Source organism: Hyaena hyaena, unplaced genomic scaffold (assembly GCF_003009895.1).
Source record: "Hyaena hyaena isolate Hyena2069 unplaced genomic scaffold, ASM300989v1 scaffold_1811, whole genome shotgun sequence".
NCBI classification, from domain to species: Eukaryota; Metazoa; Chordata; class Mammalia; order Carnivora; family Hyaenidae; genus Hyaena; species Hyaena hyaena.
The window spans coordinates 154140-177199 of record NW_024082439.1 but is presented as its reverse complement, the minus strand read 5'-3'; the positions used below and the strand labels follow the sequence as shown (position 1 = coordinate 177199).

Here is a 23060-nt window from a genome sequence, read left to right as displayed (position 1 = left end):
CCACTGCGAGGAAGCGGCAGGGAAGACGCAGCACCCCTACCACGGGAAAAAAAAAAAAAAAAAAAAAAAAAAAAAAAAAAAAAAAGGAGCAACCAAAACCCACCTAGTTCCCGGCTCGCCATCTCTGCATCCTCCCAAAGCGGGTTCTTTAGGGACGGAAGCTGGTAAGTGAATTGTAAGCAAGCCCCTCGGATGATGAGGCTGGTCCAAGGAGACTTTAGGAGAAACACTAAATCCGTAGTGTTTTGGGGGGTGGGGAGGGCCCCTGGGTGACTCAGTGGGTTAAGGGTCTGATATCGCTCACATGATTTTGAGGTTTGTGGGTTCAAGCCCCACATCACGCTCTGTGCTGAGAGCTCCGCGCCTGGAGTCTGCTTCGGACTCTGTGTCTCCCTCTCTCTCTGCCCCTCCCCTGCCTGTGCTCTCTGTCTCTCAAAAATTAAATATTAAAAAAAAAAAGGAGTTTGGGCTGGGAAGACCGCATGTATTACCAGCTGCGGCCACGAGGTGGCAGCAGGTAGGGAAAGGAGACCCCCGCGACTCTGGCAGGTGCAGAGTCTAGGCGCTGGGCGCGGGCCCACCTGGGTTTAGGTCCGTTACTGCTGAGTAATCCCGAGGCCGCCTGCCTCCTTCCCACATCTTCGCCGGGACTTTGCCAAACCGCAGGCAGAAACTACATCAGTGTGACCCTGGCCGGGCGGTGTACGTGGCGACAACGTGTGTGTTCCACGCTCGTGAAGGAGGCCAGAGGTGTCACCGGCACAGGCAACTTACTCCAGGGACTCAGCGCAGGGTTACCCCGCCCCCCACCGCCAGGTCTGTGGTTCCAGGTGCTCCTAAAGGGCCCCCACCTGCGCTGGCCTTCTGAGTCAAGAGGCTCGGGCCGGGGCCACGAGCTGGCCGCCCACCAGGCAGAGGATGCTGGGAAGGGGCAGCTGTCTCTGGAAGCAGCCAAGTCATCTCTGGCTGCAGCAGCAGCGCCGGCGGGGACAGGGGGGGATTAGGTGACAGTCCCCTAACCCAGCCCGGAACTAACACCTCCCCTTCCTCCCTCCGGCGCCCTGGCCTCAGAGCTCAGAATAACCTGGGGACCAGACGGCGGGATGGCGGGGCCCCTGCTCGGTGCCCTGCTCCTCCTGCAGCTCCTCGGTAAGGGGGGGGGGACACAGGCACTGGGACAGTGACAGAGGGGACGAGAAGGAGGCTGAGGCCCGATATTTGGCCCCCAAGCTCAGTATCTGGTCCAGCAGGCGAGGAAATCACAGAGCCTCACAGGCAGACACAGGGGCCCGAGGCGGAGGAAGCCCCCCTTCTCCGCAGTGAGCCCACCCGACCTCCTCCCCAGGTGGCGGTGACGGGAAGAACGAGGAACTGCGTCTGTACCACCATCTCTTCGACAACTATGACCCAGAACGCCGGCCGGTAAAGGAGCCTGAAGACACTGTCACTATCACCCTCAAGGTCACCCTGACCAACCTCATCTCACTAGTAAGGTTTACCCCCGCCTGAGCCCCCAATTCCTGTGCGCGCGCCCGCGGCCCCGGCCGACCGCCCTGGTCCCCACCTACAGAACGAGAAAGAAGAGACGCTCACCACCAGTGTCTGGATTGGAATCGTGAGTCCGATCCGGGGGGTGGGGTGAGGCCTGGAGCGGGGACCCCTCTCCCCAACCCCCGCGGGCACCTGGCGCTCTCCCTCCGTCCCCACCCCTCAGGACTGGCAGGATTACAGACTCAATTTCAGCAAGGAGGACTTCGGTGGCATAGAGACCTTGCGGGTCCCTTCGGAGCTCGTGTGGCTGCCGGAGATTGTGCTGGAAAACAAGTGAGCGCCGGCGCGCTGGGGGTGGTGAGGCCGGGGCGCTGGGCCAGGGCAGGGGGTGGCTGGGAGGGCGAGGGGGGTCCCGGCCCCGCACAAATGCCGCATTTCCGGAGCCCACAGCATCGACGGCCAGTTCGGAGTGGCCTATGACGCCAACGTGCTGGTCTACGAGGGCGGCTACGTGAGCTGGCTGCCCCCCGCCATCTACCGCAGCAGCTGCGCCGTGGAGGTCACCTACTTCCCCTTCGACTGGCAGAACTGCTCCCTAGTCTTCCGGTGGGAGAGACGCTCAGAGCCGGGGGCGGTTCCGGGGCTGCGGGGACCGGGGCTGGGGGCGGCCGGCCAGGCCGGGTCCCAGCAACCCGGGTCCCTGCCGGCGGGGCCCTCCTTCCTCAGCTCGCAGACGTACAACGCCCACGAGGTGGAGTTCGTCTTCGCCGCGGACGACGCCGGCGAGACCATCAGCAAGATCGACATCGACACCGAGGCCTACACGGGTGAGCCCCCTTTCTGCTCCGAAAACCTGCCTCTACACCGCCCGGGACAGGGGACACTTGCCAAGCTGGCTGCCCCGGGGCGCTGACACGGGCTTGGGTTTGGCAGCCTGGCTTGACCTTAACCCCTCCCGAAACTACCCTCGGCGGTCAGCCCGGAACGGCTTCCTCGCCTGCGGCCGCTGTGCACTGGCACCGGGAGGGGCGCTCCAGCCCGAGCCGCCTCCGCACCCTCCCCCCTCGGCCCCCTCGATCCCCTCGGCCCCCTCGATCCCCTCGGCCCCCTCGGCCCCCTCGATCCCCTCCGCCCCCTCGATCCCCTCCGCCCGGAAGCCACGGGGCCTCAGGCAGGTGTGGGCCCCACGAGGGCTGACCCCGCCCCCCGCCCCCCGCCCCGCAGAAAACGGCGAGTGGGCCATCGACTTCTGCCCCGGGCTGATCCATCACCACCGGGGCTCCGGGGACGACCCGGGCAGCATCGACGTCATCTACACGCTCATCATCCGCCGGAAGCCGCTCTTCTACGTCATCAACATCATCGTGCCCTGCGTGCTCATCTCCGGCCTGGTGCTACTCGCCTACTTCCTGCCGGCACAGGGTGAGGGGCCGCCGGGACCCTGACCCCGGGCTCGCTGCCGGGGGCGCGACCCGCTCTCACCGGCCCCTCCCCCCAGCCGGCGGCCAGAAGTGCACCGTGTCCATCAACGTCCTACTGGCGCAGACGGTCTTCCTGTTCCTGATCGCCCAGAAAACCCCCGAGACGTCGCTGAGCGTGCCGATGCTGGGCAGGTGACCGCAGAGGGTCGCGGAGGGGCCCACGCGCGCGCGGGGCTGGAGGGCGGGGGCGGGGCCGGGGCGCGGCCATGGGCACGCGACACTGGGAGCTGCTCCGGGTCGGGTCCAGTCTGGGCTTTATTGGAACGCGGGGCGGGGCTGGGGAAGCGGTGAGTTCTCAGGTCCCCCGGTCTCCGCGCTGCCGCTGGACGCCACCCGGAGATCTCCCGAGTAGCTCTGTCGGGGGCGGGTGGGCTCAGTGCCTCTCCCCGCCCCCTCCCCGCCCCCTCCCCGCCCCCTCCCCGCCCCCTCCCCGCCCCCTCCCCGCCCCCCGAACTCACCTGTCCCCCGGTGGTCTCGAGGCCCAGCTGGCGTCGCCACTGCTGGAGGGAGGGGGACCCCTGCAGGCCCCGCCCGCACAGGCACAGCCCCGTCGCCTGCAGCGCGAGCCGGACGCTCGTGCCCGCCACTGCCCCCGCGCGCCGCGCCCCCAGCCCCGCGGCCCGGGCTACCCGCGTCAGCGCTCCGCCCGGATCCCCGGCGCCCCGTGCTGGGCCCGGGCTGCCGGCGCCGCCATCCAGCCGCCGCACCTCCTGCTGCAGCCACAGGGCGGAGATCTGCCGGGGGGCGGGGCGGGGGAGGAGGGTGCAGGGTTGGTGGGGATGCGGGGCTCCTGTCCCCCTTCCCCGCCGCCCTTCCGCAGCCCCCACGCACCCCCCCGCGCCCCACCTCGAACAAGGTGGCGCCGAAGCTCAGGATGCTGGCCGCGGCTTCTCTCAGCACCAGCCCCAGAGTGGGCTTCGGGGCGGGCGGCCCCTGCGGCTCCAGGGACTCGAGCTCCCTGAACCTCTGCTCCAGATACTGGTGGGCCGCGGCCACCGTGAGCTCCAGGGACGACAGCAGCGGGGGCTGCAGGGCCACCTGGAGGAGGAGCAGGGGCGGCGGGGCCGTCGGCTCACGGGGGGCGCCGGGGACCTCCCGCGCCCTCGGGCGGCCGGCCCTGGACCGCAGCCTCACCTCCGTGGAGCTGTGGAAGCGGTAGACCCACAGCAGGGTCTCCAGGGAGCTGGGGGTCCCCTTCATGGCCGCCGCCGGCGGAAGGAGGGCCCCCGGGGCACACGTCCGCCGCCGCCGCCGCCGGGGAGGGTCGTTTGTGAGGTCACAGGCCGGGCCGCGGGCGGCAGCGGGGTCACGCGCGGCGGGCTTCGCAGGTACCTCATCTTCGTCATGGTGGTCGCCACGATCATCGTCATGAATTGCGTCATTGTGCTCAACTTGTCTCTGCGGACGCCCACCACGCACGTCGTGTCTCCGCGGCTGCGCCACGTAAGGGCGGGGCGGGGCGGGGCGGGGCGGGCGGCCCGGGGGCGGGGCGACTCCGGCGGGGCGGGGCCTCGAGCTCGCCCCGCCCCCGCCGCCAGGTCTTGCTGGAGCTGCTGCCGCGCCTCCTGGGCTCCTGCGCGCCGCCCGAGGCCCCGCGGGCCGCCTCCCCGCCCCGGCGCGCGTCGTCCGTGGGCCTGCTGCTCCGCGCCGAGGAGCTGATCCTGAAAAAGCCGCGGAGCGAGCTCGTGTTTGAGGGGCAGAGGCACCGGCACGGGCCCGGGGCCGGTGAGCGGAGATCTCCGGGAGGGTCGGCGCGGGCGCGCGCGGCGGGGCGGGCTCCCCGGTGACCAGCTCCCGCCCCGGGCGTCCCCTCCAGCCGCCCTCTGCCAGAGCCTGGGCGCCGCCGCCCCTGAGGTCCGCTGCTGCGTGGACGCCGTGAACTTCGTGGCCGAGAGCACTCGACAGCAGGAGGCCTCCGGCGAGGTGCGGCAGGCACGGGAGGGGAGGTCGGGGGGCTCGCTCGGAGGTGGCCCCCCCCTTCCCGGACCCAGCTCGTGCCGGTCTTTCCCCCCCCCCCCCGCCCCCAGGAGGTGTCCGACTGGGTGCGCATGGGGAAGGCCCTTGACAACGTCTGCTTCTGGGCTGCCCTGGTGCTCTTCAGCGTGGGCTCCGGCCTCATCTTCCTGGGGGGCTACTTGAATCGAGTGCCCGAGCTGCCCTACCCGCCGTGTATGTAGGCAGCTCTTACCCCGCCTGCGGGAGGGGGGACCTGTCCTGCAATGCGAGCTGCTGCCACCGCCGAGGACGAAGCCGTGCCTTGCTGCCTCGTCAGGGAGTCTTGTGTGCACACGCGTGGGTCTGGCCCCCGTGCAGGGGGCAGGGCAGAGGGCACACGGTTCAGGCGGGCTCCCGGATGCCAGTCGTCGGGAGCCCTCGCCGCCCCTCTGTTCAGCCTTCTGAGGCCCTCGTCCCCCGTGGCCCCCCAGCCCTGTGAGCTGGTCTTTATCATGACCCAAGAGAGGAAGCGGGAAACCCCCGCTGCAGGATGTGCCGGAAGCCAGGCCCTTCCCTGTAGGAGGGCACAGGGGCCAGATGCCCTCAGTAAAGGTCCAGTGACAAGGCTGCCTTGGGGACACGCTCAGTCACTTCTGGCTTATTGACCCAGCATGGCCCTCCTGACCGCTTCCACCAAAACCCACTCAAGGGAGCTTCTACCCCTCCACCGCCCCCCCTTCCGGCTGGTGTCCAGGACCTGGAAAGAAGAATAAAATGGGCCCGAGATGGTGGGAGCTGGTTGAACTGTCTTTATTAACAAACGGAATATCCAAGGCCACTACACTGAGGAGAGGGGGCCGGGGCTACTTGCTGCTCACACTATGTACAGAGGCAAGCAAGGGGGTGCAAAGTGGGGGGAGCTCCCTGCTCCCTCCTGCCACCAAGGGAGGACAGGGGCTCAAAAGAAATGGGGTTGGAAAGGGGGTAATGTTTTGGCTGGCGGGTCCCCCCTCCATTCCCTGGGGTTTGGGGGAAGGGGAATCATTAAAGTGCTTTCAGAAAATGAGGAAATGGTCCCCGCCCCTGGAGTGGCTGGTGACCCCCCCAAAACCTAGGGCCCAGCGACCCCCCCCAGGGTCTGGTACATTCAAGGGGGGAGCCGGCTCCCCTGACGTGCAAATGAAGGGGCCCAGGGCCCTGCCGAGTCAGCAGCAGTGGGGGACCCGGAGCCCCAGCACTCTCCTCTGAAGTGGAGAAAAGGGGGTGGGGTGAGGCCCACTCAGTTCCTGGTGAGGGGAAGCTGTGCGTCTCCCCAGAAGCTGGGACAGGCACAGGTTTGGGGGGTGGGGGTGGGGGAGGGGAAAACCTAACGGGGAAGAGGATGGTCACGTGATCACAAAAGCATCAGGGGTCAGAGGTCACGTTCCCAGCAGACTCCAGTGAATCAAACCAGTAAAAAGCAAAAGCCCAGGGAAGGGAGAGAAGGGCGGCCTGGGGAGTCTGGCTGCGGTGGGGAGAGCCGGGCCCCGTCACCAGTTCATGATGCAGTTGCGGTTCAGGGTCATGAAGTAAACCTGGCTGCTGCCCCCGGAGCGGACAGAGGCGAAGAACACCTGGAGGGGGTAGGAGAAGTCACCGGGGCCCGGGGTGGGGGTCTCAGCAGGGACACAGCGAGAGACGAACTGCAGCGTGTCGTCTCTTAGGGGGTGGGGCCCCCTCCCTGAGAAAGGCAGAGGCGCTTGGGGATTGCGGGCGGCGGGGAGAGCAGCCGCAGGCCCCCAGGGAGTCCGGGGAGCTCTCAGGGATGGAGGACGAGGAAAGCCAGGCTGTGATGCGGGCTGTGACCGCCCAACACCCCGAAGACCCCATGGCCACTCCCCTCTCCTGCCAGGGCCTCCCACCTTGTCGTTCCGCTCACACAGGAACTTCAGCCTCTGGGCTCGTTTGTGCATGAAGACACCGTCCAGGTGACCCGTCTCCACGGAGCGGATCTCGATGGCTTTCTCGCCCCAGCCCATGATCTGGTTGGAGCAGATGTAGGCTGGGGGGGGGGAAGGGCGGCAGGTGGCAGTGAGTGGGCGGCAGCCCGGCAGGCGGGGGGCAGCCCGGGGCGGGGCGCACTCACCCACAGAGGTGGGCATCTCTCCCCACTGCAGCACCACGTCCTTGATGATGCGGCCGTACGTGTTCACGTACACGCCCTCGTCCTCGTAGCACAGCAGCATCTCCATGCCGTCGGTGTTGGGGAGGAAGATGATGGCGTGCGGCGTGATCTGGCTCTGGATCTGGGGGCGAGAGCACCGCTGTCACCTGCGGGTCCAGAGCCCCGGGTGGCGGTCGCGCTCTGCCCGAAACCCCCGCGACGCTTACGTGCACGGGGATGTAGATGTCGTAGCTGTTCCCCGAGTCGACGTCCACAGCGTGGAAACCGGCGCTGGAGCCATAGATGACCTTGAGCCGCTGACCCTCCTCCACGGTCAGGTCGACCAGCAGAGGGCGGTGAGGGAGGTCGGCAAAGGACTGTGGAAAGAGAGGGGCTCAGGGACGCAGGGGTGGGGGGGGACCGTGGGCCGGTGTCAGGTGGGCGGAGGGGCTGCGGCCCAGACTACCTTGAAGGCCATGAACTTGTGGTAGGGCTTGGGGGCCCAGGCGTAAACCTCCACGGAGCTCTTCAGGGCGATGACCAGGAACTTAATGCGCTCGTATTTCACTGGGGGCAGGGAAGAGGGTCCCAGGGTCGGTCACCAAACCCCAAACCCAGTTGCCCAGCCTCCGCTTTCGACGCTCAGGCACTAAGCTCAGCCCCCCGTTTCCATCTTCTCATAAAGCGACTCGCGCCCTGGCCACCACGTGGAGCCCTCCTCACCCACGCGGTAGTGCCCGCAGCCCTCCATGTCGCCCACTGTGGTCCAGCCCTGCTTCTTCTCCACTTCTGGGTCGTTGTGCAGAATCTTGTTCCGGAGCCAGGACAGGTAATACACCCGCAGTTTGTTCCTTTTCCCTGACGGGCAGACACACACCCCCCTCACCAGCGGTCCCTGCCATCCCTCACCTGCCCCCCCCCCAGCCCCCCAGGGGCTGAGAAATCGCGGCCCCACCTCCCAGGCTGCAGGTGGCCCCCAGGAGCCCAGGCCCCGCCCCGCGCACCTGAGATGGTGATGAGCAGGTTGAGCCCCTCCAGCACGTCCATCTGCTGGAAGCGCCGCCGCCCGATGAGCCCGTAGACCTTGCCCTGCCCGCTCCGGTCCAGCAGCATCAGACCGTTCTCCGTGCCCACCAGCAGGTTGACGCCTGCAACGCGAGCCCGGGGGTGGCTGAGAGGCAGCCAGGCCCTCACCGACCGGGAGCGCCGGGGCACGCAGGACCCCCCTTCCCTCCCCGCGCTGGCTTACCCCAAAGGGCCGCACAGAGGATCTCGGAATTGAATCGCTTCTTGTATTTCCGGATCTCGGGCGTCTCGCTGTGGGCCCGGGTGTTGGTGGGGTTCACATTGACCACGGAGCCTTTCCGCACGTCGTACTGGAGCTGGTCCAGCCGACCGCCCTCTCCCCCCACCAGGGCTGTGGGAAGAGGAAAGGGGGAGGGGAGGGCTGCAGCCCCAGCCCAACCCCCCTGGACCCAGCCCTACATCCGGTGGAGGCTCTTCTGAACCCCCAGCAGGGAAGGGGAAGGGTAGAGAGAGGTGGCCCACGGAAGGGCGCAAATAAGAGCAGAGAAATCCTCAGTCAGTCAGGTGCCCCGGGCCACCCGCGCATCTTTCCTCGTGGGTCTCCCGGGCCTCGGGGCGCGTCTGCCCTCGTGCTCACCTGTGATGGGGATGGTGTCCCCACTGCCTCCGGGCTGGTAGAGCCCGAGGTCCACAAACATCGTGAACGAGCTCTTGCCAGGAGCCTTCACCAGCCCCCGAGACTGGTACTGCGCGGAGAGAGCGGAGCAGCAGTCAGGCAGGCACCAGAGACCCGGCCCCCGGAGCCCCCCGCCCCACTGCCCCAGGGGTCTGCACCTGCCCACTCACATCGCTGCCTCCGTCCTTGGACGGGGGGCTTTGGCCTTTGCCGCTCTCGGTGGGCGAGTGGCTGGGCTGGACCACGTCGGGCAGGTTGGTGTAGCCGTTACTGTCCGCGTGCAGCAGGCCGCGCTCTTCCTCGGGAGTCTGCAGGGGCAGAAAGACGGGGGCCGGTGCCGGGCCGAGGGGTCCGCAGGGGCAGAGGGAAGGGGGCCGGGCCGGGCGGAGGAGGGGCCCACTCACGCGCTGGACCACCATGGTGCCGCCCCCGTAGGGGGTCTGGGTCCCGGCTACCTGCTCCACGTCGTGGACCACCATGGTGCTGACGCTGTCCGTGTCTCCGTCGCTGCCACAGGAGAGAGGACGGCCGTCAGCCCCCGGGCCCGGCCCGCCACGGGGGCGTCACCGGCCCGAGCGCGTTCCCTAGCTCAGCGGGGACAGCCAGGGCCCCCCAGGCTAGGAAGAGGAGAGCCCTGCCCCCCACCGGCGCGCCCCTCACCGGGCACCGGGGGCACCTCTGCTCCCCTCCGAGGGCTCGCCGTTGCTCTCCTCCTCGTCCTCGCTGCTCTCCACCTCCTCGCTGGACGACGAGTAGTCCATGGCCTTCTTGGGAGGCCGCGGGGCCTCGTCTAGGGCCCGCTCCTTCAGCAGCACAAAATCCTGCGGGGGGAGGAGCGGGTGCAGCGCGTGAGGAGGGGAGTGGCCGGGCCCAGGGGTGCCGGGGTGGGGGTGCAGGCAGCAGAGGCTCGGAGCGGCCTCTGTCACTAACCTCGCCGATGGCGCGCTTATAGCTCTGGGAGGGGCGGCGGGGGAAGCGGGGCAGCCAGGAGGCAGGAGAGACGGGAAGAAAGGTCAGTAGCTGAGAAGTGCAGCCCGCGGCCCCTTCGCACCAGGACTGAGGCGGCCCCGGCCGGGCTCCCAGGGGCTGCTGAGGCCCCAAGCTCCCCCCCCAGGAGACGCCCCCGCCCGCAGCTGCCGCTGCCCACTTACTGCGGGCCGGCCTGGCCGGGAGCGGTGGTCGTCAGGCTTGGCCTTGTGCCCGGGGGACAGCACTGGGGAGCTATCCAGCTTGGAGGAGGCTGTGTGAGGCAGGGGGGAGGAGGGCGGTCATGACACCGGCTCGCTCCGGGCGGACCCGAGCCCAGCGGCGCCGGCCCCCAGCCGCGGCCCCAGAGCAGGCTGCCGAACCTCCCACGCGGTTCCGCTCCAGCGAGCCGGCCTGGGGCAGGTGCCCGTGCGAGGGGAGGGCGCCTTCCGAGCGCTCCCAGCCAGGGTCGCTCCTCCTGAGGTCGGGGTTACTGCGGGGGGAGGCGGAAGAGGCGGGTCAGGAAAACGGGTGCCCCCGCAGGTGCTGAGCTGCACAGCAGAGGCAACCACCACTGGGAGGGAAGCAGGTGGCAGGAGTGAGGATGGGAGTGAGTGGGGGGCAGACCTCCATTACCTACAGGCGTTGGGCGGGCCAGGGGGCTGAGCGGGGGGCCCCGGAGGCTTGGGGGAGCCCCGCTCGGCCCGCCTTTGCAGATAGATTTGCCAGGCGGAGTTGCTGCGAGGTCTGTGGAGGGAGCACAGGGGTGCCGGGGGCGGGGCGGGGGCGCTGAGGTGATGGGGTGAGGGCCTGCCCGCCCCTAAGCAGGTAGCCTAGCAGATTCCCCTCTGCACGGCCCGCCCCACGCCCCGGGCCCCCACGCGGCTGCCCCTGGGGTGCTACCTGGCACGGACAGCCTGGGCCGGCCGGGCCCCTCCGGCCCCACTGGTGTTAAGGGCAGTGGCAATGGACGACGTCCTCTGAGGCACCTGAGGGGCGTGAGGGGGTCAGCGAGCTTGGTGCCAGCGCCGAGCCAGACACTCCTCGAGCGTGCGCCCTCATCAAGGCCCTGGTGGGTGCTCCCTCCACTTTACACGGACAGGCAAACCGAGGCCGGGGAAGCGGATGACTTTGTCCACAGGGGTGACGCAGGGTCCCCACCCCAAGAAATCAGCCCCTGGAGCTCCCCCTGCGCCCCCGCCATTCTCCCCTTCCTTCACTCACCCCTGGGAGCAGGGGCCCAGCCCCGGGAGGGGTGTGTGGCAGCTGGCCCTTCTCTTCCCTCCCAGCCCTGAGCTCCTCTGTCCCTCGCTCGCTGCCGGCCACTCGCCATCCTTGCCCTCCCTCGGCCCCGCCCGCACCTTGGGTGGGGTCTCAGTGTCCGGCCGGACCCAGGATGGGGGATTCGGGCTGGGGCCAGGCCCTTCGGAGGTGGGATCGGAGTTCTGGCGGATGACGGCTCCTCGGGCGCCGGGCGCGGCGGGGGGGGTGGGGACGGCAGGGTCGGGCTCGTGGGAGGCCGGGAAGGCAGCCAGGTTTCGGGTGGGCTGGTCCTGCAGGGACTGGGATCGGGGTACGGGCGCTGCATATGGCTTCAGTGGGACCCGGTGTGCCACCAGGCTCTGCAGGGAGAGACCAGGGAGGGTGGGCTGCCCGCTCTGTGGCACGTCCCCACCTGGGAGCGGGGGGCCTGGGCTGGGAGGACGGGGCCAGGGAAGCCTCTGGCTTCCGAGCGTCCGCGGAACGGGAGCCGGGCTCCCGGAGCCCGACGGCAGGCGAGGCGGGCCCGCCGCGAGCCCCGGGCAAGGGCGCACGCGCATGCGCGCACAGGCGACGCGGCCGAGCGGAGCGACGCCCCTGCGGCAGGGGCTCAGCACGCGGCCGGGGACGCTCACCTTGTGCGGTCCCTCCTGGGGCTCCACCGGCCTCTGCATAGGAGGAGTTTGGGAAAGGGAGCCCGGGGGCGCAGGGGAGGCCTGGGGGGCGGGGGGCTCCGGCCCGGTGCCGCCCGGCTTGGTCTTGGCCAGGGGGGAGTTCTGCTGCTTGTTCATCCTCGTCCTCTCTTCCACCTGCGGTGCGCGTGCGCGGGGCTTACTTCCGAGTTCTCCGACGGCAGGTGCCCCCCGACAGGTGCCCCCCGACAGGTGCCCCCCAGGGGTGCCCCCCCCACCCCCCGCGCCAGACGCCGCGTTCCCCTTTCCGGCCCGCGGCGTGCAAGGCCTCGGGGCTCCGGGAGCGGCGGGTACCTCGCGGGCCCAGGCGGGCTTGTCGGCGGCACTGGCGCCGCGGCCATAGTGATACAGCGGCTTCCGGTCCGCGGGCGGCGGCGGCGGCTGCTTCTGCAGCTGCTGCTGCTGCTGCAGGGACTTGAGGTAGGCGTGCTCCTGCTGCAGCTGCCTCTGCAGGCGCTCGGACTGCCGCTGCTCCTCCAGCTGCTTCCGCTTGTACTCCTGGGCCCAAGGGTGGGGGCAGCGGCTCAGCGCGGGGCCCCCGCGACGCGGGCCAGCCCTTGCTTCCCGGCGCCTCACCCTCCACCCCGGCGCCCCCCGGCGGGGGGCCCTCCCCAGACGCTCCACCGCCCCCGCTCCGGCCCGGAGCTCTGAGTCCGCATCTTCCCAGAGGAAGCGGGGACCCCGTTACCAGCAGCAGGGCCTGTTCCTGGAGCAGCTGTTGCTGAAGGATCTCGAGCTGCCGCTGCTCCTCCTCTAGCCTGTGACGAATATACTCCTGGGGGGGGCGGGGGCGGGGGGGCAGGGGAGAGGAGGGGAGAGGCGGGGGAGGGCGGCGGCGGCGGCAGAGGACGGGATCGGTGGGGTGAGGATGGAGGAGAGCGCGGAGAATCAGAGAGAGGACAGGCGGGGGGGGGCAGGGGGGCCGATGAGGAGGAAGCCGGGGTGCAGGGCCCCACGAGGGGAGGTGCAGGGGGGAGGCGGCGAAGAGATGGGGGATGAAGGCACAGAGACCGGAGGAGGTCAGGGAGCCGGGGTGCGGGTGGAAGGGGGGGAGAAAACAGAGAGAGTGAAGCTGGGAAAGATAGGGGAGTCTGGAGTTCGGGAAAGACGGGGCAAGGTGTCGGGGTGCCGGGGGTGGCAGGCCAGCAGGCGCAGGGGGAGGCGAGGGAGGGTCGGGCGTGTGCGGCGGGCGCTGTACCTGCTCGCGCTCCGCCTGCCGCCGCTCCTCCTCCCGCCGCAGGGCCTGCATGTCCTCCAGCCGCTGCTGCTCCTTCTCCTGCAGCTTCCGCTGCTCCCGCTCGCGCCGCTGTTGCTGCGGGAGGGACGGGGCGGTCTGCGGGCCTGCCCCGGACCCTCGCGCCCCGTCCCCTGCCCGAACGCGGACGTCTGCCGGACGGCGCGGCCGAACTTCGCGCTCGGGACACGGGTGGGGGGAGGCGGCGGCCCCGGACCCCAGGGGGCTCGGCTCGGGACAAACCGCTGGGCGAGGGGGCCGCGCGGGGTGCCCGCTGCCCGCCGTGCGCCGCCTGGGAGGCCGCCTCCCGCCCGCTCCTCCCGCCAGCAAGCGGGCGGCGGCGCAGTGACGGCCGCTGGCCACAAGGGGGCGGCAGGCGCCTCCCCGGAGCGGAGCGGACCCCGGCGGCGCGCCGCAGCCTCGCGCGGGAATCTGCGAGCGGCTTTCCCGCAGGGTGTCCTTGCTTCGGCGGAAGCAGGGGCCGCTTCCGGGAGCGGAACCGGGGGCCTGGGGAGGCTTCCGTCTATGGGATCACTTTGTTTTGAGAAACCTGGCTCTCCGTAAACTTTGAAACTATGTAACTGTTTGAGCAAAAGCCCCATCGTTTAGGCTGTTTTTGAACCAACCCGGACCTCCGCCCTGCTCGCCCTGCCCCTCCTGCGGAGTAAACACGTTTAAGCACAGGTGTGCATGGATACATGTTTTCTAAATTGGGGAGAAGAAAACCTGTCATCTATTTTTAAAGATTCTCTACCGATTAACAGGCATTTCCCCCCCGGCCACCTCCAATGGTCCCGATCGATAAGACTGTTTTCCAGCAAATCCGAGCCCAAACCACCAGGCAGCTCTCTGGGAGGACGGCGGCTTGGGGCCCGGGGCCCGGGGCGCACAGGCACTCGCGGGAGCCAGGCATGGACGGAAGTGGGGGCGCAGGACACCGCACGGCGCCTCCCCAGAGCCCTGGTGTCAGGGGCTCCCCCCCACCCCCCAGACCCGGGGTGGGGGCCGCGGGCGAGCGGGGCGCAGCCGCACCTCCTCCACACGCCGCCGCTCCTCCTTCTGCTCCTCGATGCGCCGCTGGCGCTGGTGCAGGAGGTGCTTGATGTGCGCCTCCGGGTCGCGCTGCTGCTGCTGCTGCTGCTGCTGCTGCTGCTGCTTCAGGGCCTCCGAGTTGCTCTTATTCTCCTGCTGCAGCCGGAGAAACTCGCGGCGAAGGGTGGACTCCCCGGGCACGTTCATGATGGAGCTGCGGCGGGGCGCACGCGGGCACTACGGTCACAGCCCGGCCGCCGCTCGGGTCCCCGCGCGGGCTCCGGCCACTGCCAGGGGACGCGCGAGTGCCCGCCTGCCTGCCCGCTGGGGGGGGGGGGGCGCCCCACGGCCTCGGCCTCTCCGTCCCACCACCCACACCCAGGGCGCCCTCGGACGGGGTGGCGGCCCACCTCGGCTCCCCCTCCTCTCCGTGGCTGTCCTCCTCCTCCTCGCTGCCGCTGTACTCGTACTCCGTCTCCTCTGCAATGGGACGTCCCTGCCGTCCGTTCACCCCGCGCCGCAGACTCCACCCCGGGCCGGGGAACCTCCGACGGGGCGGGGGCGGGACCGGCGACTGCGCACGCGCCTGCTCGGCGCCGCCCCTCCGCAGGGACGCACAGCGTGGCCCTCCCCGCGGGGGTTTGCCCGGGACGGACGGAGCCTCGGAGAGGAAAGCCCCTGGGGGGCTGCAAGTTTGGTAAGGGGGGCCGGGCAGGGGGGTGTCCCGAGACCCGCCGCCCGCGCCTCCCTGCTCGCCCACTGACCCTTCTCGCCTCGCTTCTTGCGGGAGCGGTCGATGTGGTCCTTGAGCTGGATGCGGACCTGGCGCTCGGTGGGCTGGTCGCGGATGAAGGGGAACTTGAGCAGCTGCTCCGTGGGCGGGCGGCTCAGGTAGGTCTTGATGAGACACGTGTCAATGAAGTCGATGAACTTCTTAGACCTGGAAATGCAGGGGCCACAGTGGGAGGGCCCCCTCGGAAGGGGGAGATCACAGGCAGAAGAGGGGAATGGCTCATCGAAAGCCACCCGGACTTCTGTCTTGTTCCGTCCCAACCCTGGTCCCTGGCCCTGCCCCTCGATGGTGCAGACCCACACCTGGACACAGGGATAAGGTGCTGGGGGATGCGGGGTGGGGGGTAAGGCCTGTGGGGGACCCGGGGGGTGAGCCAGTGCTGGGTGGAGGTGGTGGAAGGGCTTTGTCCAGAGGCCGTCCTTCCCTGACACGAAACCCCCAGAGACCTACCATTTCTTGGACTTGAGCCTGGGGGGTGGGTTCCGTGGGATGAGGAAGAGGGCTCGCATGGGGTGCATGTCGCAGAGAGCTGGCACACGGGAGGAACGGCGTCAGTCCCTCTCGCAGCCATGCCCTTCCCACCACCCCTCTCTGCGCTCCCCGATGCCACACTTACGGGGGGCTCCCTCTGCCATCTCGATGGCTGTGATTCCTAGAGACCAGATGTCACTCTACAGAGAGACAGAGGCACATTCCAGACAAGCCTCTTCAGGGCCACGTCCGGGTGCGCACCCCTTCCCCAGGCCGGTCTCCAGCCCGCCCATCCCTCAGCGCCCATGGTTACTGGGTGTCACCCGACCAACCTCCGGCCTCCCCAGCACCCCTCACTTCCTGCCCTTGGTGGCCTCCAGGCATCCCGCCCTGCTCCGTACCCTATAATCGTAGGTGGCGTCAGGGTTCTCGTCACAGGCGATGACCTCTGGGGCCATCCAGTAGGGGGTCCCGATGAAAGTGTTCCGCCTGCCCACAGTGCGGTCCAGCTGGGCACTCACCCCAAAATCCACTGGGGAGACGTGGAGGCAGGGGTCACGACGGAGGGCCACGCCTGCTCCCCTTGCCCCGCCCCGTGTGCGCCCCAGGGCACCGTGGCGTTCCCTGGCCCTTCTTCAGCCCCTCAGCATCCTGAAAAGCCAGACCTAACCCCCCCTCCCACAACGAGACACCCATGTGGAAGGGCCAAGGGACAGGCAGGAGGGGCTGGGACACCCCGTGTCCCCCGGGGACCTACACAGCACCTGCCACACACGGGGGGCGGGCCTCTCTGGGGAGATGGGGAAGGGCAGGAGGGAGACTCCCAGCCCGCAGGTGGTTGGGCCTGAGCCACAGGGGAAACGGAGGGGCCTCCCCTTCTGCCCTGGGGCTCCCGGGACCCCATGTGCCTCAGGAGGGGTCAACGTACCCAGCTTGACCTCGGCGTTCTCCGTCAGCAGCACGTTCTGCCCCTTGATGTCCCGATGGATCACCTTGTGGGCGTGGAGGTGGGCCAGACCCTGGGGCAGGAGGGGGGGTGAGCCTCGGTGTCGGAGGACGCGGACGGGAGCCGAGGAGAGGGGTGGGCACCGGCATGGGCAGGGCTGGGCAGAAGGCGCAGCCCCCTCCTCCCAGGAGTCCAAGTGCAGGCCAGGCTTTCGGGAGCTTCCTCAGAGTGGTGGCCCCTGGGAGTCCCCAGCAGCCACGGGGCCATCAGCGAAGGGGCAGACACCCTGCCCGTCCCCGCCCACCCTGGCCACTGCTGCTTGGAAGAGACACCCCTGCGTCCCCCACCCCCCCACCCCTGCAGGGAAGGCCACAGGCGGGCGGGGCCTCACCCGGAGGATCTCCCGGCAGATGTAGGCTATGCAGTCCTCTTTCAGGGCGTTCCCCTTCGTGTTCTTCACCAGGTCAGTCACGGAGCCGGCGCCGCAGAACTCCATCACCAGCTACGGCCCCAGGAGCCCCGGGGTGGGGAGCATCAGTCAGGCAAGGCATCCTTCCCCTGCTGGCCTCCTGGGGGGGGGCCCAGGGCCGGGGCCGGTGTGTGCGCAGAGCAGGGTGGGAGACCCCTCACAGAGGCCACGGGGCTCCCCGAGACTAGGAGAGGAGAAGGCGACATGGGGGAAGGACAGGCCGGGCGGGACTGAGGGGGACCGGCTGGGGCCTGAGCAGGAGCCCAAGGAACCGAGGACGCGGGACACAGTATGATGTGCACGTGCTTGCGGGGGGCCCAGTGTTTGCGTCAGGTCCCCGCTAGGACCCACAGCCCCAAACAAGAGTCCCCTGGAGTGGAGACTGGTAAACCTGGCCATCGAGCTAATAACTGACATTTTTTAATGGTTGAAAGAAATCGAAATAAGCAGCATATAAAATTCACCGTTCAGTATCCTCCATAAAGGCTTCTGGGAATAGTGACATTCCCGTCCCCCCCACCCCCACCTGCTGGCGCACCGCCTATGGCTGCTTTGCTGGCTCAGCGGCTGGGCTGAGTAGCTGTGACAGGGGGGAAGATCCGTGGAGCCCCTACATCTACCGTGTGGCCCCTCACAGAGTCAGCCACAGCCTGACCTGGAGACAAGGTCGCCAGAGAGCTGGGGGGGCGGAGCTCCAGCAGCAGGGTGGCCCAGGCTGGGGCCCGGTCAGGCCCCTGGGGACTCGGATGCCCGTCCAGGTGCTGCCCTGCATGCACACGCTTGCGCTAGCAGTAGCGGCCATCTGTGTGCCCCGTGCCCACACCTCTCCCTCCACCAAGCCCAGGGGAGAGGATGGGGCCCATTGTGCCCAGAAGGGGGTGCCCCACCCAGCACCCCCAGTCCTCGGTGATGCCCCCCTTGCAGCCAGCAGGTAAACACACACGGAGGGTCACCTTGCTCTGGGCGCATGGTCTGTGTGCGTGCGTGTTTCTAAAGGGACTACGTGCCTTGGAAGCAGGGACCGGGACTCGTGTTTGTCCGTGCAGGGTACACAGAAGGTGCTCAGTAAGTACCTGTCTGGCAACTGGTGGGAGGGGAGACCTAGCGTGAGCTTTAAGCTCCCCACGGCGCCTCCTCCCTGGTGCCCTAACCTGGGGCTGGGCTGTGCAGCAGCAAGGGTGAGGCCCCCGGCGGGGGAGGGCAGTGACTCTCAGGAATGTTCCGGGCCAGCTGGGAACTTGCCGGGAGCCCAAAGAGTCACAGCAAGCTCTGGACAGGTTAGTCGTCCGGGAGGCTCCGTCAGCAGGGAGCCGGGCACGCGGGCTGGTCGGGACAGACAGACTCACCTCTTTCCCCGCCCCGCCCGAGGTCACTTGGTGAGCAAGTGCAGTTTGGATCAGGACAAAGGTGTGGCCAGACCCCGGGGCCCTGCCACCCAAACCCTGAGCGGCCAGGAGGCACCAACACGTGAGGCCCCACACACGGCAGGAGATGGCTCTGGATGCCAAGGCCGCTCGGAGGCAGCCTGGACCCGGCCGGGGGCGGGGCGCCTCTCACCCAGAGCTGGTCGTCGTTCCCGGGGGGGCTCTTCTTTATGAAGGCCCCGTAGTAGGTGGCGATGTTGCGGTGGTGTGAGTACTTCTTCAGCATGTTGATCTCCTGCTTGATCTCTTCCTCCTCGTCCTACAAGTGGGCAGGGGTGAGCCCGTGAGCCCCCAGCCCTGCCCGGCGCCCCAGCCTCCCCCGGCCCCCACCTTCCCTACCTCTGTGACGTCCATGACCTTGATGGCAGCCAGCTGCCCAGTCTTGACATGCCGACCCTGCAGGACAGAGAGCCAGGCGTGGAGGACCTGGGTCTACATCCAGGACGGCTGGGCTCTGGCTGTTTTCTGTCTTAGGAGGTGTCCCTGTGGTGACCGGACCCCTTCACCTACGGGTCAGTCACAGGGGCAGGCGGCTCCAAGTGCTACGCTGCCTAAAGACCCGGGGTCTCCTCCTAAAGCAGCCGGGGGAGGGGAGAGTCACCTGTGCTCTGTTCCCCCCCCGCCCCCCCCAGCGTGGATTTGCCACAGTCTGAAGGATAGAGCAGGGAGTCAGAGAGCCTCTCCTCCCTGGGAGGGGGCTGGCGGGGGCTCTGGCTTTTCAGTGCTTTCCCGCCCCCTCTGCCCAGGAAGCCTTTTCCAGAGTCTCCCCCACCCCATTTTTAGTATCAGAGACAGGGAAGAATAAAGACAGGAATGAGATTCGAGGGAAACTCGGGGAAACACGGAAGGCTGACACGTGTCGAAGCCCCATCACCAGCGCAGGTGGGGAAGTAATTTCCAGAGTGCATCCCTGCTCCCCCCCCCCCCCCGACGTTCCTCGCAGCAGCCATCCCAGCCTTGGGCAGGAAGGTCCGAGACCCCCGGGCGAGCAGCCCCTTGTGGGGACGGAGGTGGGTACCACCAGCCCGTGGGTTATTTTTATTCCCAGCAGTCATTCTAGACCCCAAGCCCAGAGACGCAGCAGGGAGCAGAGCTGCAATTGCCATGGCAACGACCAGGCAAGAGATGTGTGAGGGGGGGCCTTTCCCCCAGAGTTTACAGGGCGGTCCCCGCCCATGACCCTGCAGCACACGGACTTGTGGACAAGCCGGGCTCAGTGCCCCGCACCCCCTGTGCCTCGGGATCTGGGGCAGCACCTCCCGGGCCCGTCTCGCCACACAGGCCACCAAAAGCAGCCCCCTTCCTGGCCTTCCCTCCCCCACTATTTTTACCTGCCCTCCCCTCCCAGTGTCCGGAAGCTCACACAGCCCTCCCCCCCTCCGATCCCTAGACCTAGGGTCCACTTCCGCCACCCTCCCGACGGGGCCCACTGAAGAGGTCACGCTCCTGCACAGGAGCCTCACCTTGTACACCTGCCCGTAAGTTCCATTGCCGACCACTTCCACCAGTTCAAAGATTCCGGCAGGGTCCTGGGGGGAGGAGGGAGAGGGGTAAGCATCGGGGCCTCAGAGCAGGGCTCAGAGCCGGAGCAGGGAAGAGGTGTGAGGTCGGGTGAGGGGGCCCCCGTAAATCACAGGGGGCTTCGGGGGGACCCGCTGGCTGGCTGTGCTTTTGCTGGATTGGTTCAGAGCTCATGTTCTAGAGGAAAAGTCAGAAGAAGGTGAGAGAATGGACGCTGGGGCCCCGCTGGCTTTCCAGACGCGCTCCCAGTTTCACACGCAGTGAGAAGCAGAGTCTGTGGCCTCATCTGCGAGTGGGGGCGCCTGAGGACGCACCCCCGGAGCGGGCGCCACATGAGGGGAACAACGCCCATAGGAAGCCTGAGACGGTGCCGGGCTTGGCGCTTGCGCAGCGGAAGTTCATCATCACCGTTACTTCGTTGTTTAGAAGCAGGGATGGGGAGAGCCAGCAGGGGCTGGAATTTGAGAGCCTCCCGCTTGGGTCCCTGTCCCTCTTCCTCCCAGTCCTGAGACCCAGGGCTTCCAGGCCAGGGCCGGGGACACTTGGGGAGAGCGGGTGACCGGGAGAGGGCCACCGGACGGGCGGCGGGGATGCGGCGCTTCCAGCCCCGGCTTTCCAGAGCCGAGCGGCGCCGGGAGAGGCGCTGGGCTCAGACAAAGCCTCCGCAGAGGCTCAGAGCCGCGGGACCGCACCGCTGGCCGCCACCTGGCCCCCTGCAGCAGGACTTGCTTCTGAGAGTGGCTGCGCGCAGGCCCGAGGGGTGACAGTGTCCCCAGAACAAACTGCAGACGGCGCCTGGGCCTCGGTGCCGACAGCCTGAAGAGCATACAGCCCGGAACTCCTTCCCCGCGCAACCTGAAAACCGAGGCAGGATCTCTGAAACACCCAACGAGAGAGCCCTTCCCCCTCGGTCCGCTGCGATCAGCGGGGGCCCGGCAGCAGGTACAAGCTGCCGGTGGCCTGCGCAGGGTGGCCGCGCTGACTCCCCCGTCACAGTGTGCGCCACCGTGAGCGCGAACCGGGGCCTCCCCGCCTGTGAAGTCCCCGGGCAAAGGGGGCAGTGGGCAGGGCCACACGGCAGGCCCGCTCCGGGAAGACCCGAGGGGAGGGGCGCGGCGCGGGGTGCTCCCCCTCCAGGGGCGCGCGCTGAGGACCTCGCGGTCCATGTGCAACTACTGCGCGCCCGCCGGAGGTACCGACACCAAAACCACACGGACCAAGCAGCCGTGACTGGGTGTAAACAGCAGCGAGCGGCCCACTGGAAGGGGAGGCTGTCACCGCAGGGAGACTGGCGCCCGGTCTGTCTGGACCAAGCTGTGCACGGAGCCCCACCCCTGCCCGTGTGCCCGCAGCCCTGCACTGGGGGGGGCGGCCCCCCCGGCCCCCTTGCCCCTCGCCTGTGGCAGGTCTGTCCGGGGACAGGAAGGGGGCGCCTCCTCGGCCCCTGGGAGTCTGAACACTGCACGGCGGGCACCTCGCATCAGCACAGCCAGATCTGATCTGATGTCGCCACCTCGGACCCTGCCCTGCCTCCTCGTCCCGCGTGGGAGGTGCTGGGGGCGAAAGCCACCCTTGAGGCCCAACAGTCTCTGGGCTTGCGGTTCCAGGCCCCTTTCCTGACCCACAAACCAGGACGGCCGCACCTGCGGGAAGGGTCGCTCCGAGGACCCGGCGACTCCAGGCGTGTGACCCGCCGTCCCTCCTCCACTGTCAGCAGCAGCGTTCTCCACACTGGCCACCGCCCTTCCCCCTCCTCTCTGCCCCGGCCCCGCCCCTCCGGCGCACAGGACAGTCGCACCCCCGCTGCCCACCTGCCCCGTGGGTGGCTGGCCGCCCAATAATTTCTGAGGGAGGGTCTGCGCCCGCCCTGCGTGGCAGCATCTGGAAGGCAGCTGCCTCTTCCTTCCCTCACCCGGCAAACGCCTACCGAGCACGGATAACCCAGCGTGGCGACCCCTCGGGGACACAACGGAGCCCAAGGGCACACGTGAAGCACTGAGGGTCCCGGACTGACCAGCAGCCACAGGCCAAGCGCCCTGAGGTGGCGGTGCGGATGCTAAGCGGGAGGAGCACCAAAGGCTGGGCCGTCCAGGCTTCGAGAAGCTGCCAGCGGCACAGAGGCCCCGCAGGGCGACCTCAGGGGCGCGGGCACCGACCGGTTCACGGCGTCAGACTGGGGACAGTCCCTCTCAAGGCCTCAGGACCAAATCAGTCGGGCTGGCACGCCCCACAGGCTCCTGGAGATGGCGCCAGGCAGAGCGGACAGGGAAGGAGGAACCGCTGTGTGCCCAGCGCGGGGCAGCAGGACAGCCGGCGGGTGAGGGGCGCGGAGCCCAGGGGCACAGCAGCCCGCTGGGAAGCCGGGTCGTGAGGGAGGGATCCGAAGACAGGGCAGCTGGCAGACAGGCTGTGGAGACAGGACGGGGTCTCGGGCCGCGGAGAAGACTACAGAACGGACACGGGTGAGGCCGCGGCTGGACCTCCTGGGGCCCCTGAGGGCGTGTGTGTCCGGACGCCCCCCTCCCCCCTGTGCAGACAGCACCCCCCGCGGGCTTACGGCTGGGACACGACACCCCCACGGATTCAGAAGGCCCAGGTCAGACGGGATGTGTGCACTGATCTGGCCTCACACGGAGGCCCTTCCACCGCGTGCGTGCCTCTCCGCGTGCTCGGTCCCTCTCTTCGCTGGGCATCCAGGGGACCCTCTGGAGGAGGGGTCTGCCCCAGGGAGCGCCAGCCAGTCCTGCCCTGCACGCGGCCCCGGGCCTAGACGGCGCTGCTGGAGGCCTCCTCTTCCTCCTGGTGCCTGGCCTCAGGTGGGGCCGAAGAGGGCACAGAAGCTGGGAAGAGACGCCCCCAGGGGGCGCTCGGGGTGCAGGTTCCCCGGCTTCCAGGCACAGGAGAACCGCTCGCCAGCGGACCCCTAGGATCCAGCTCTGCGGGCGCAGGGCCAGCACGCAGGCCTGGGGTGGGGGCGGGGTCTATAGAGTCAATAGACCGCCCCCCCCCCCGCCCCGTGGGTCTAACACCGAGGGTCGAGGGTCGGCGTGGACCCCCTGCGAGAAGCGCACCTCAGGGAGGTACTGGCAGGGGTGGGGTGGCCGGAGGGTCCGTGCGACACACTGACGCGCCTCTGCCGTCCCGTGATGGACCCACGGCCCCCCCGTCCTCACAGACTCAGCTCGCACCCCTGCTCTCACGCTCTCGCGTCAGCCCTGCCTGCGCATGGCCTTTCCTGTCAGCCAAGCCAAGGGCCACTTGTTCAGCAAGTCCTCCCTGGATGCCCTCCTGCCCGCAGCCACGGGTTCCGACTTGATGTCACAGCTTCTCTCACGGCGGAGAACGTGGGACTGAGCTTCTCAAGAAGGGGACCAAACGGACAGGTGTTTTCTCAAATAATCTGACATGAGACAAGGTGGTCGACGCTGGCCACGTCCATTCGTTCCGCTGGCAGCTGTAGCCGCGGTGACGGGGGCTGGGGGGATAACATGCACCTGGCT

The 23060-nt window shown here is 68.5% G+C and overlaps 3 protein-coding genes across 11 annotated transcripts in view; 1 reads left to right on the top strand and 2 right to left on the bottom strand.

The window, feature by feature from the left end:
* The first annotated feature begins 998 nt into the window (after window positions 1–998).
* CHRNE (cholinergic receptor nicotinic epsilon subunit) lies at window positions 999–5708 on the top strand. The gene is made up of 12 exons (XM_039224893.1): window positions 999–1149; window positions 1346–1488; window positions 1571–1615; window positions 1715–1824; window positions 1942–2097; window positions 2218–2318; window positions 2716–2913; window positions 2990–3104; window positions 4301–4415; window positions 4511–4697; window positions 4789–4895; window positions 5000–5708. The coding sequence occupies exons 1-12, from the start codon at window positions 1104–1106 to the stop codon at window positions 5147–5149; spliced, it is 1473 nt and encodes a 490-aa protein (XP_039080824.1). The 5' UTR covers window positions 999–1103; the 3' UTR covers window positions 5150–5708.
* CUNH17orf107 (chromosome unknown C17orf107 homolog) lies at window positions 3210–4238 on the bottom strand. Its single transcript, XM_039224894.1, has 4 exons — window positions 4107–4238; window positions 3819–4010; window positions 3431–3706; window positions 3210–3326 (listed from the first exon to the last, which is right to left on the bottom strand). The coding sequence occupies exons 1-4, from the start codon at window positions 4170–4172 to the stop codon at window positions 3228–3230; spliced, it is 633 nt and encodes a 210-aa protein (XP_039080825.1). The 5' UTR covers window positions 4173–4238; the 3' UTR covers window positions 3210–3227.
* MINK1 (misshapen like kinase 1) overlaps window positions 5694–23060 on the bottom strand; it is a 40172-nt gene continuing 22805 nt past the window's right edge. The window contains exons 2-34 of one of the 9 annotated variants that reach the window (XM_039224883.1): window positions 19503–19568; window positions 18379–18435; window positions 18173–18298; window positions 16538–16648; window positions 16129–16219; window positions 15602–15732; window positions 15346–15400; window positions 15180–15258; window positions 14701–14876; window positions 14347–14416; window positions 13937–14150; window positions 12869–12982; window positions 12359–12445; window positions 11965–12168; window positions 11614–11787; window positions 11080–11340; window positions 10622–10707; window positions 10355–10465; window positions 10102–10211; window positions 9904–9992; window positions 9683–9706; window positions 9413–9573; window positions 9157–9259; window positions 8923–9060; window positions 8714–8822; window positions 8300–8467; window positions 8055–8198; window positions 7774–7908; window positions 7517–7617; window positions 7278–7427; window positions 7033–7192; window positions 6809–6948; window positions 5694–6520 (exon numbers count right to left, since the gene is read on the bottom strand). In XM_039224883.1, the coding sequence (XP_039080814.1) occupies window positions 6437–6520; window positions 6809–6948; window positions 7033–7192; window positions 7278–7427; window positions 7517–7617; window positions 7774–7908; window positions 8055–8198; window positions 8300–8467; window positions 8714–8822; window positions 8923–9060; window positions 9157–9259; window positions 9413–9573; window positions 9683–9706; window positions 9904–9992; window positions 10102–10211; window positions 10355–10465; window positions 10622–10707; window positions 11080–11340; window positions 11614–11787; window positions 11965–12168; window positions 12359–12445; window positions 12869–12982; window positions 13937–14150; window positions 14347–14416; window positions 14701–14876; window positions 15180–15258; window positions 15346–15400; window positions 15602–15732; window positions 16129–16219; window positions 16538–16648; window positions 18173–18298; window positions 18379–18435; window positions 19503–19568 (4029 nt within the window). In that variant the 3' untranslated portion in view covers window positions 5694–6436. The remainder of the gene's footprint in view (window positions 6521–6808; window positions 6949–7032; window positions 7193–7277; window positions 7428–7516; window positions 7618–7773; window positions 7909–8054; window positions 8199–8299; window positions 8468–8713; window positions 8823–8922; window positions 9061–9156; window positions 9260–9412; window positions 9574–9682; window positions 9707–9903; window positions 9993–10101; window positions 10212–10354; window positions 10466–10621; window positions 10708–11079; window positions 11341–11613; window positions 11788–11964; window positions 12169–12358; window positions 12446–12868; window positions 12983–13936; window positions 14151–14346; window positions 14417–14700; window positions 14877–15179; window positions 15259–15345; window positions 15401–15601; window positions 15733–16128; window positions 16220–16537; window positions 16649–18172; window positions 18299–18378; window positions 18436–19502; window positions 19569–23060) is intronic. The other 8 variants (XM_039224886.1, XM_039224885.1, XM_039224889.1 and 5 more) reach the window with 8 other exon arrangements.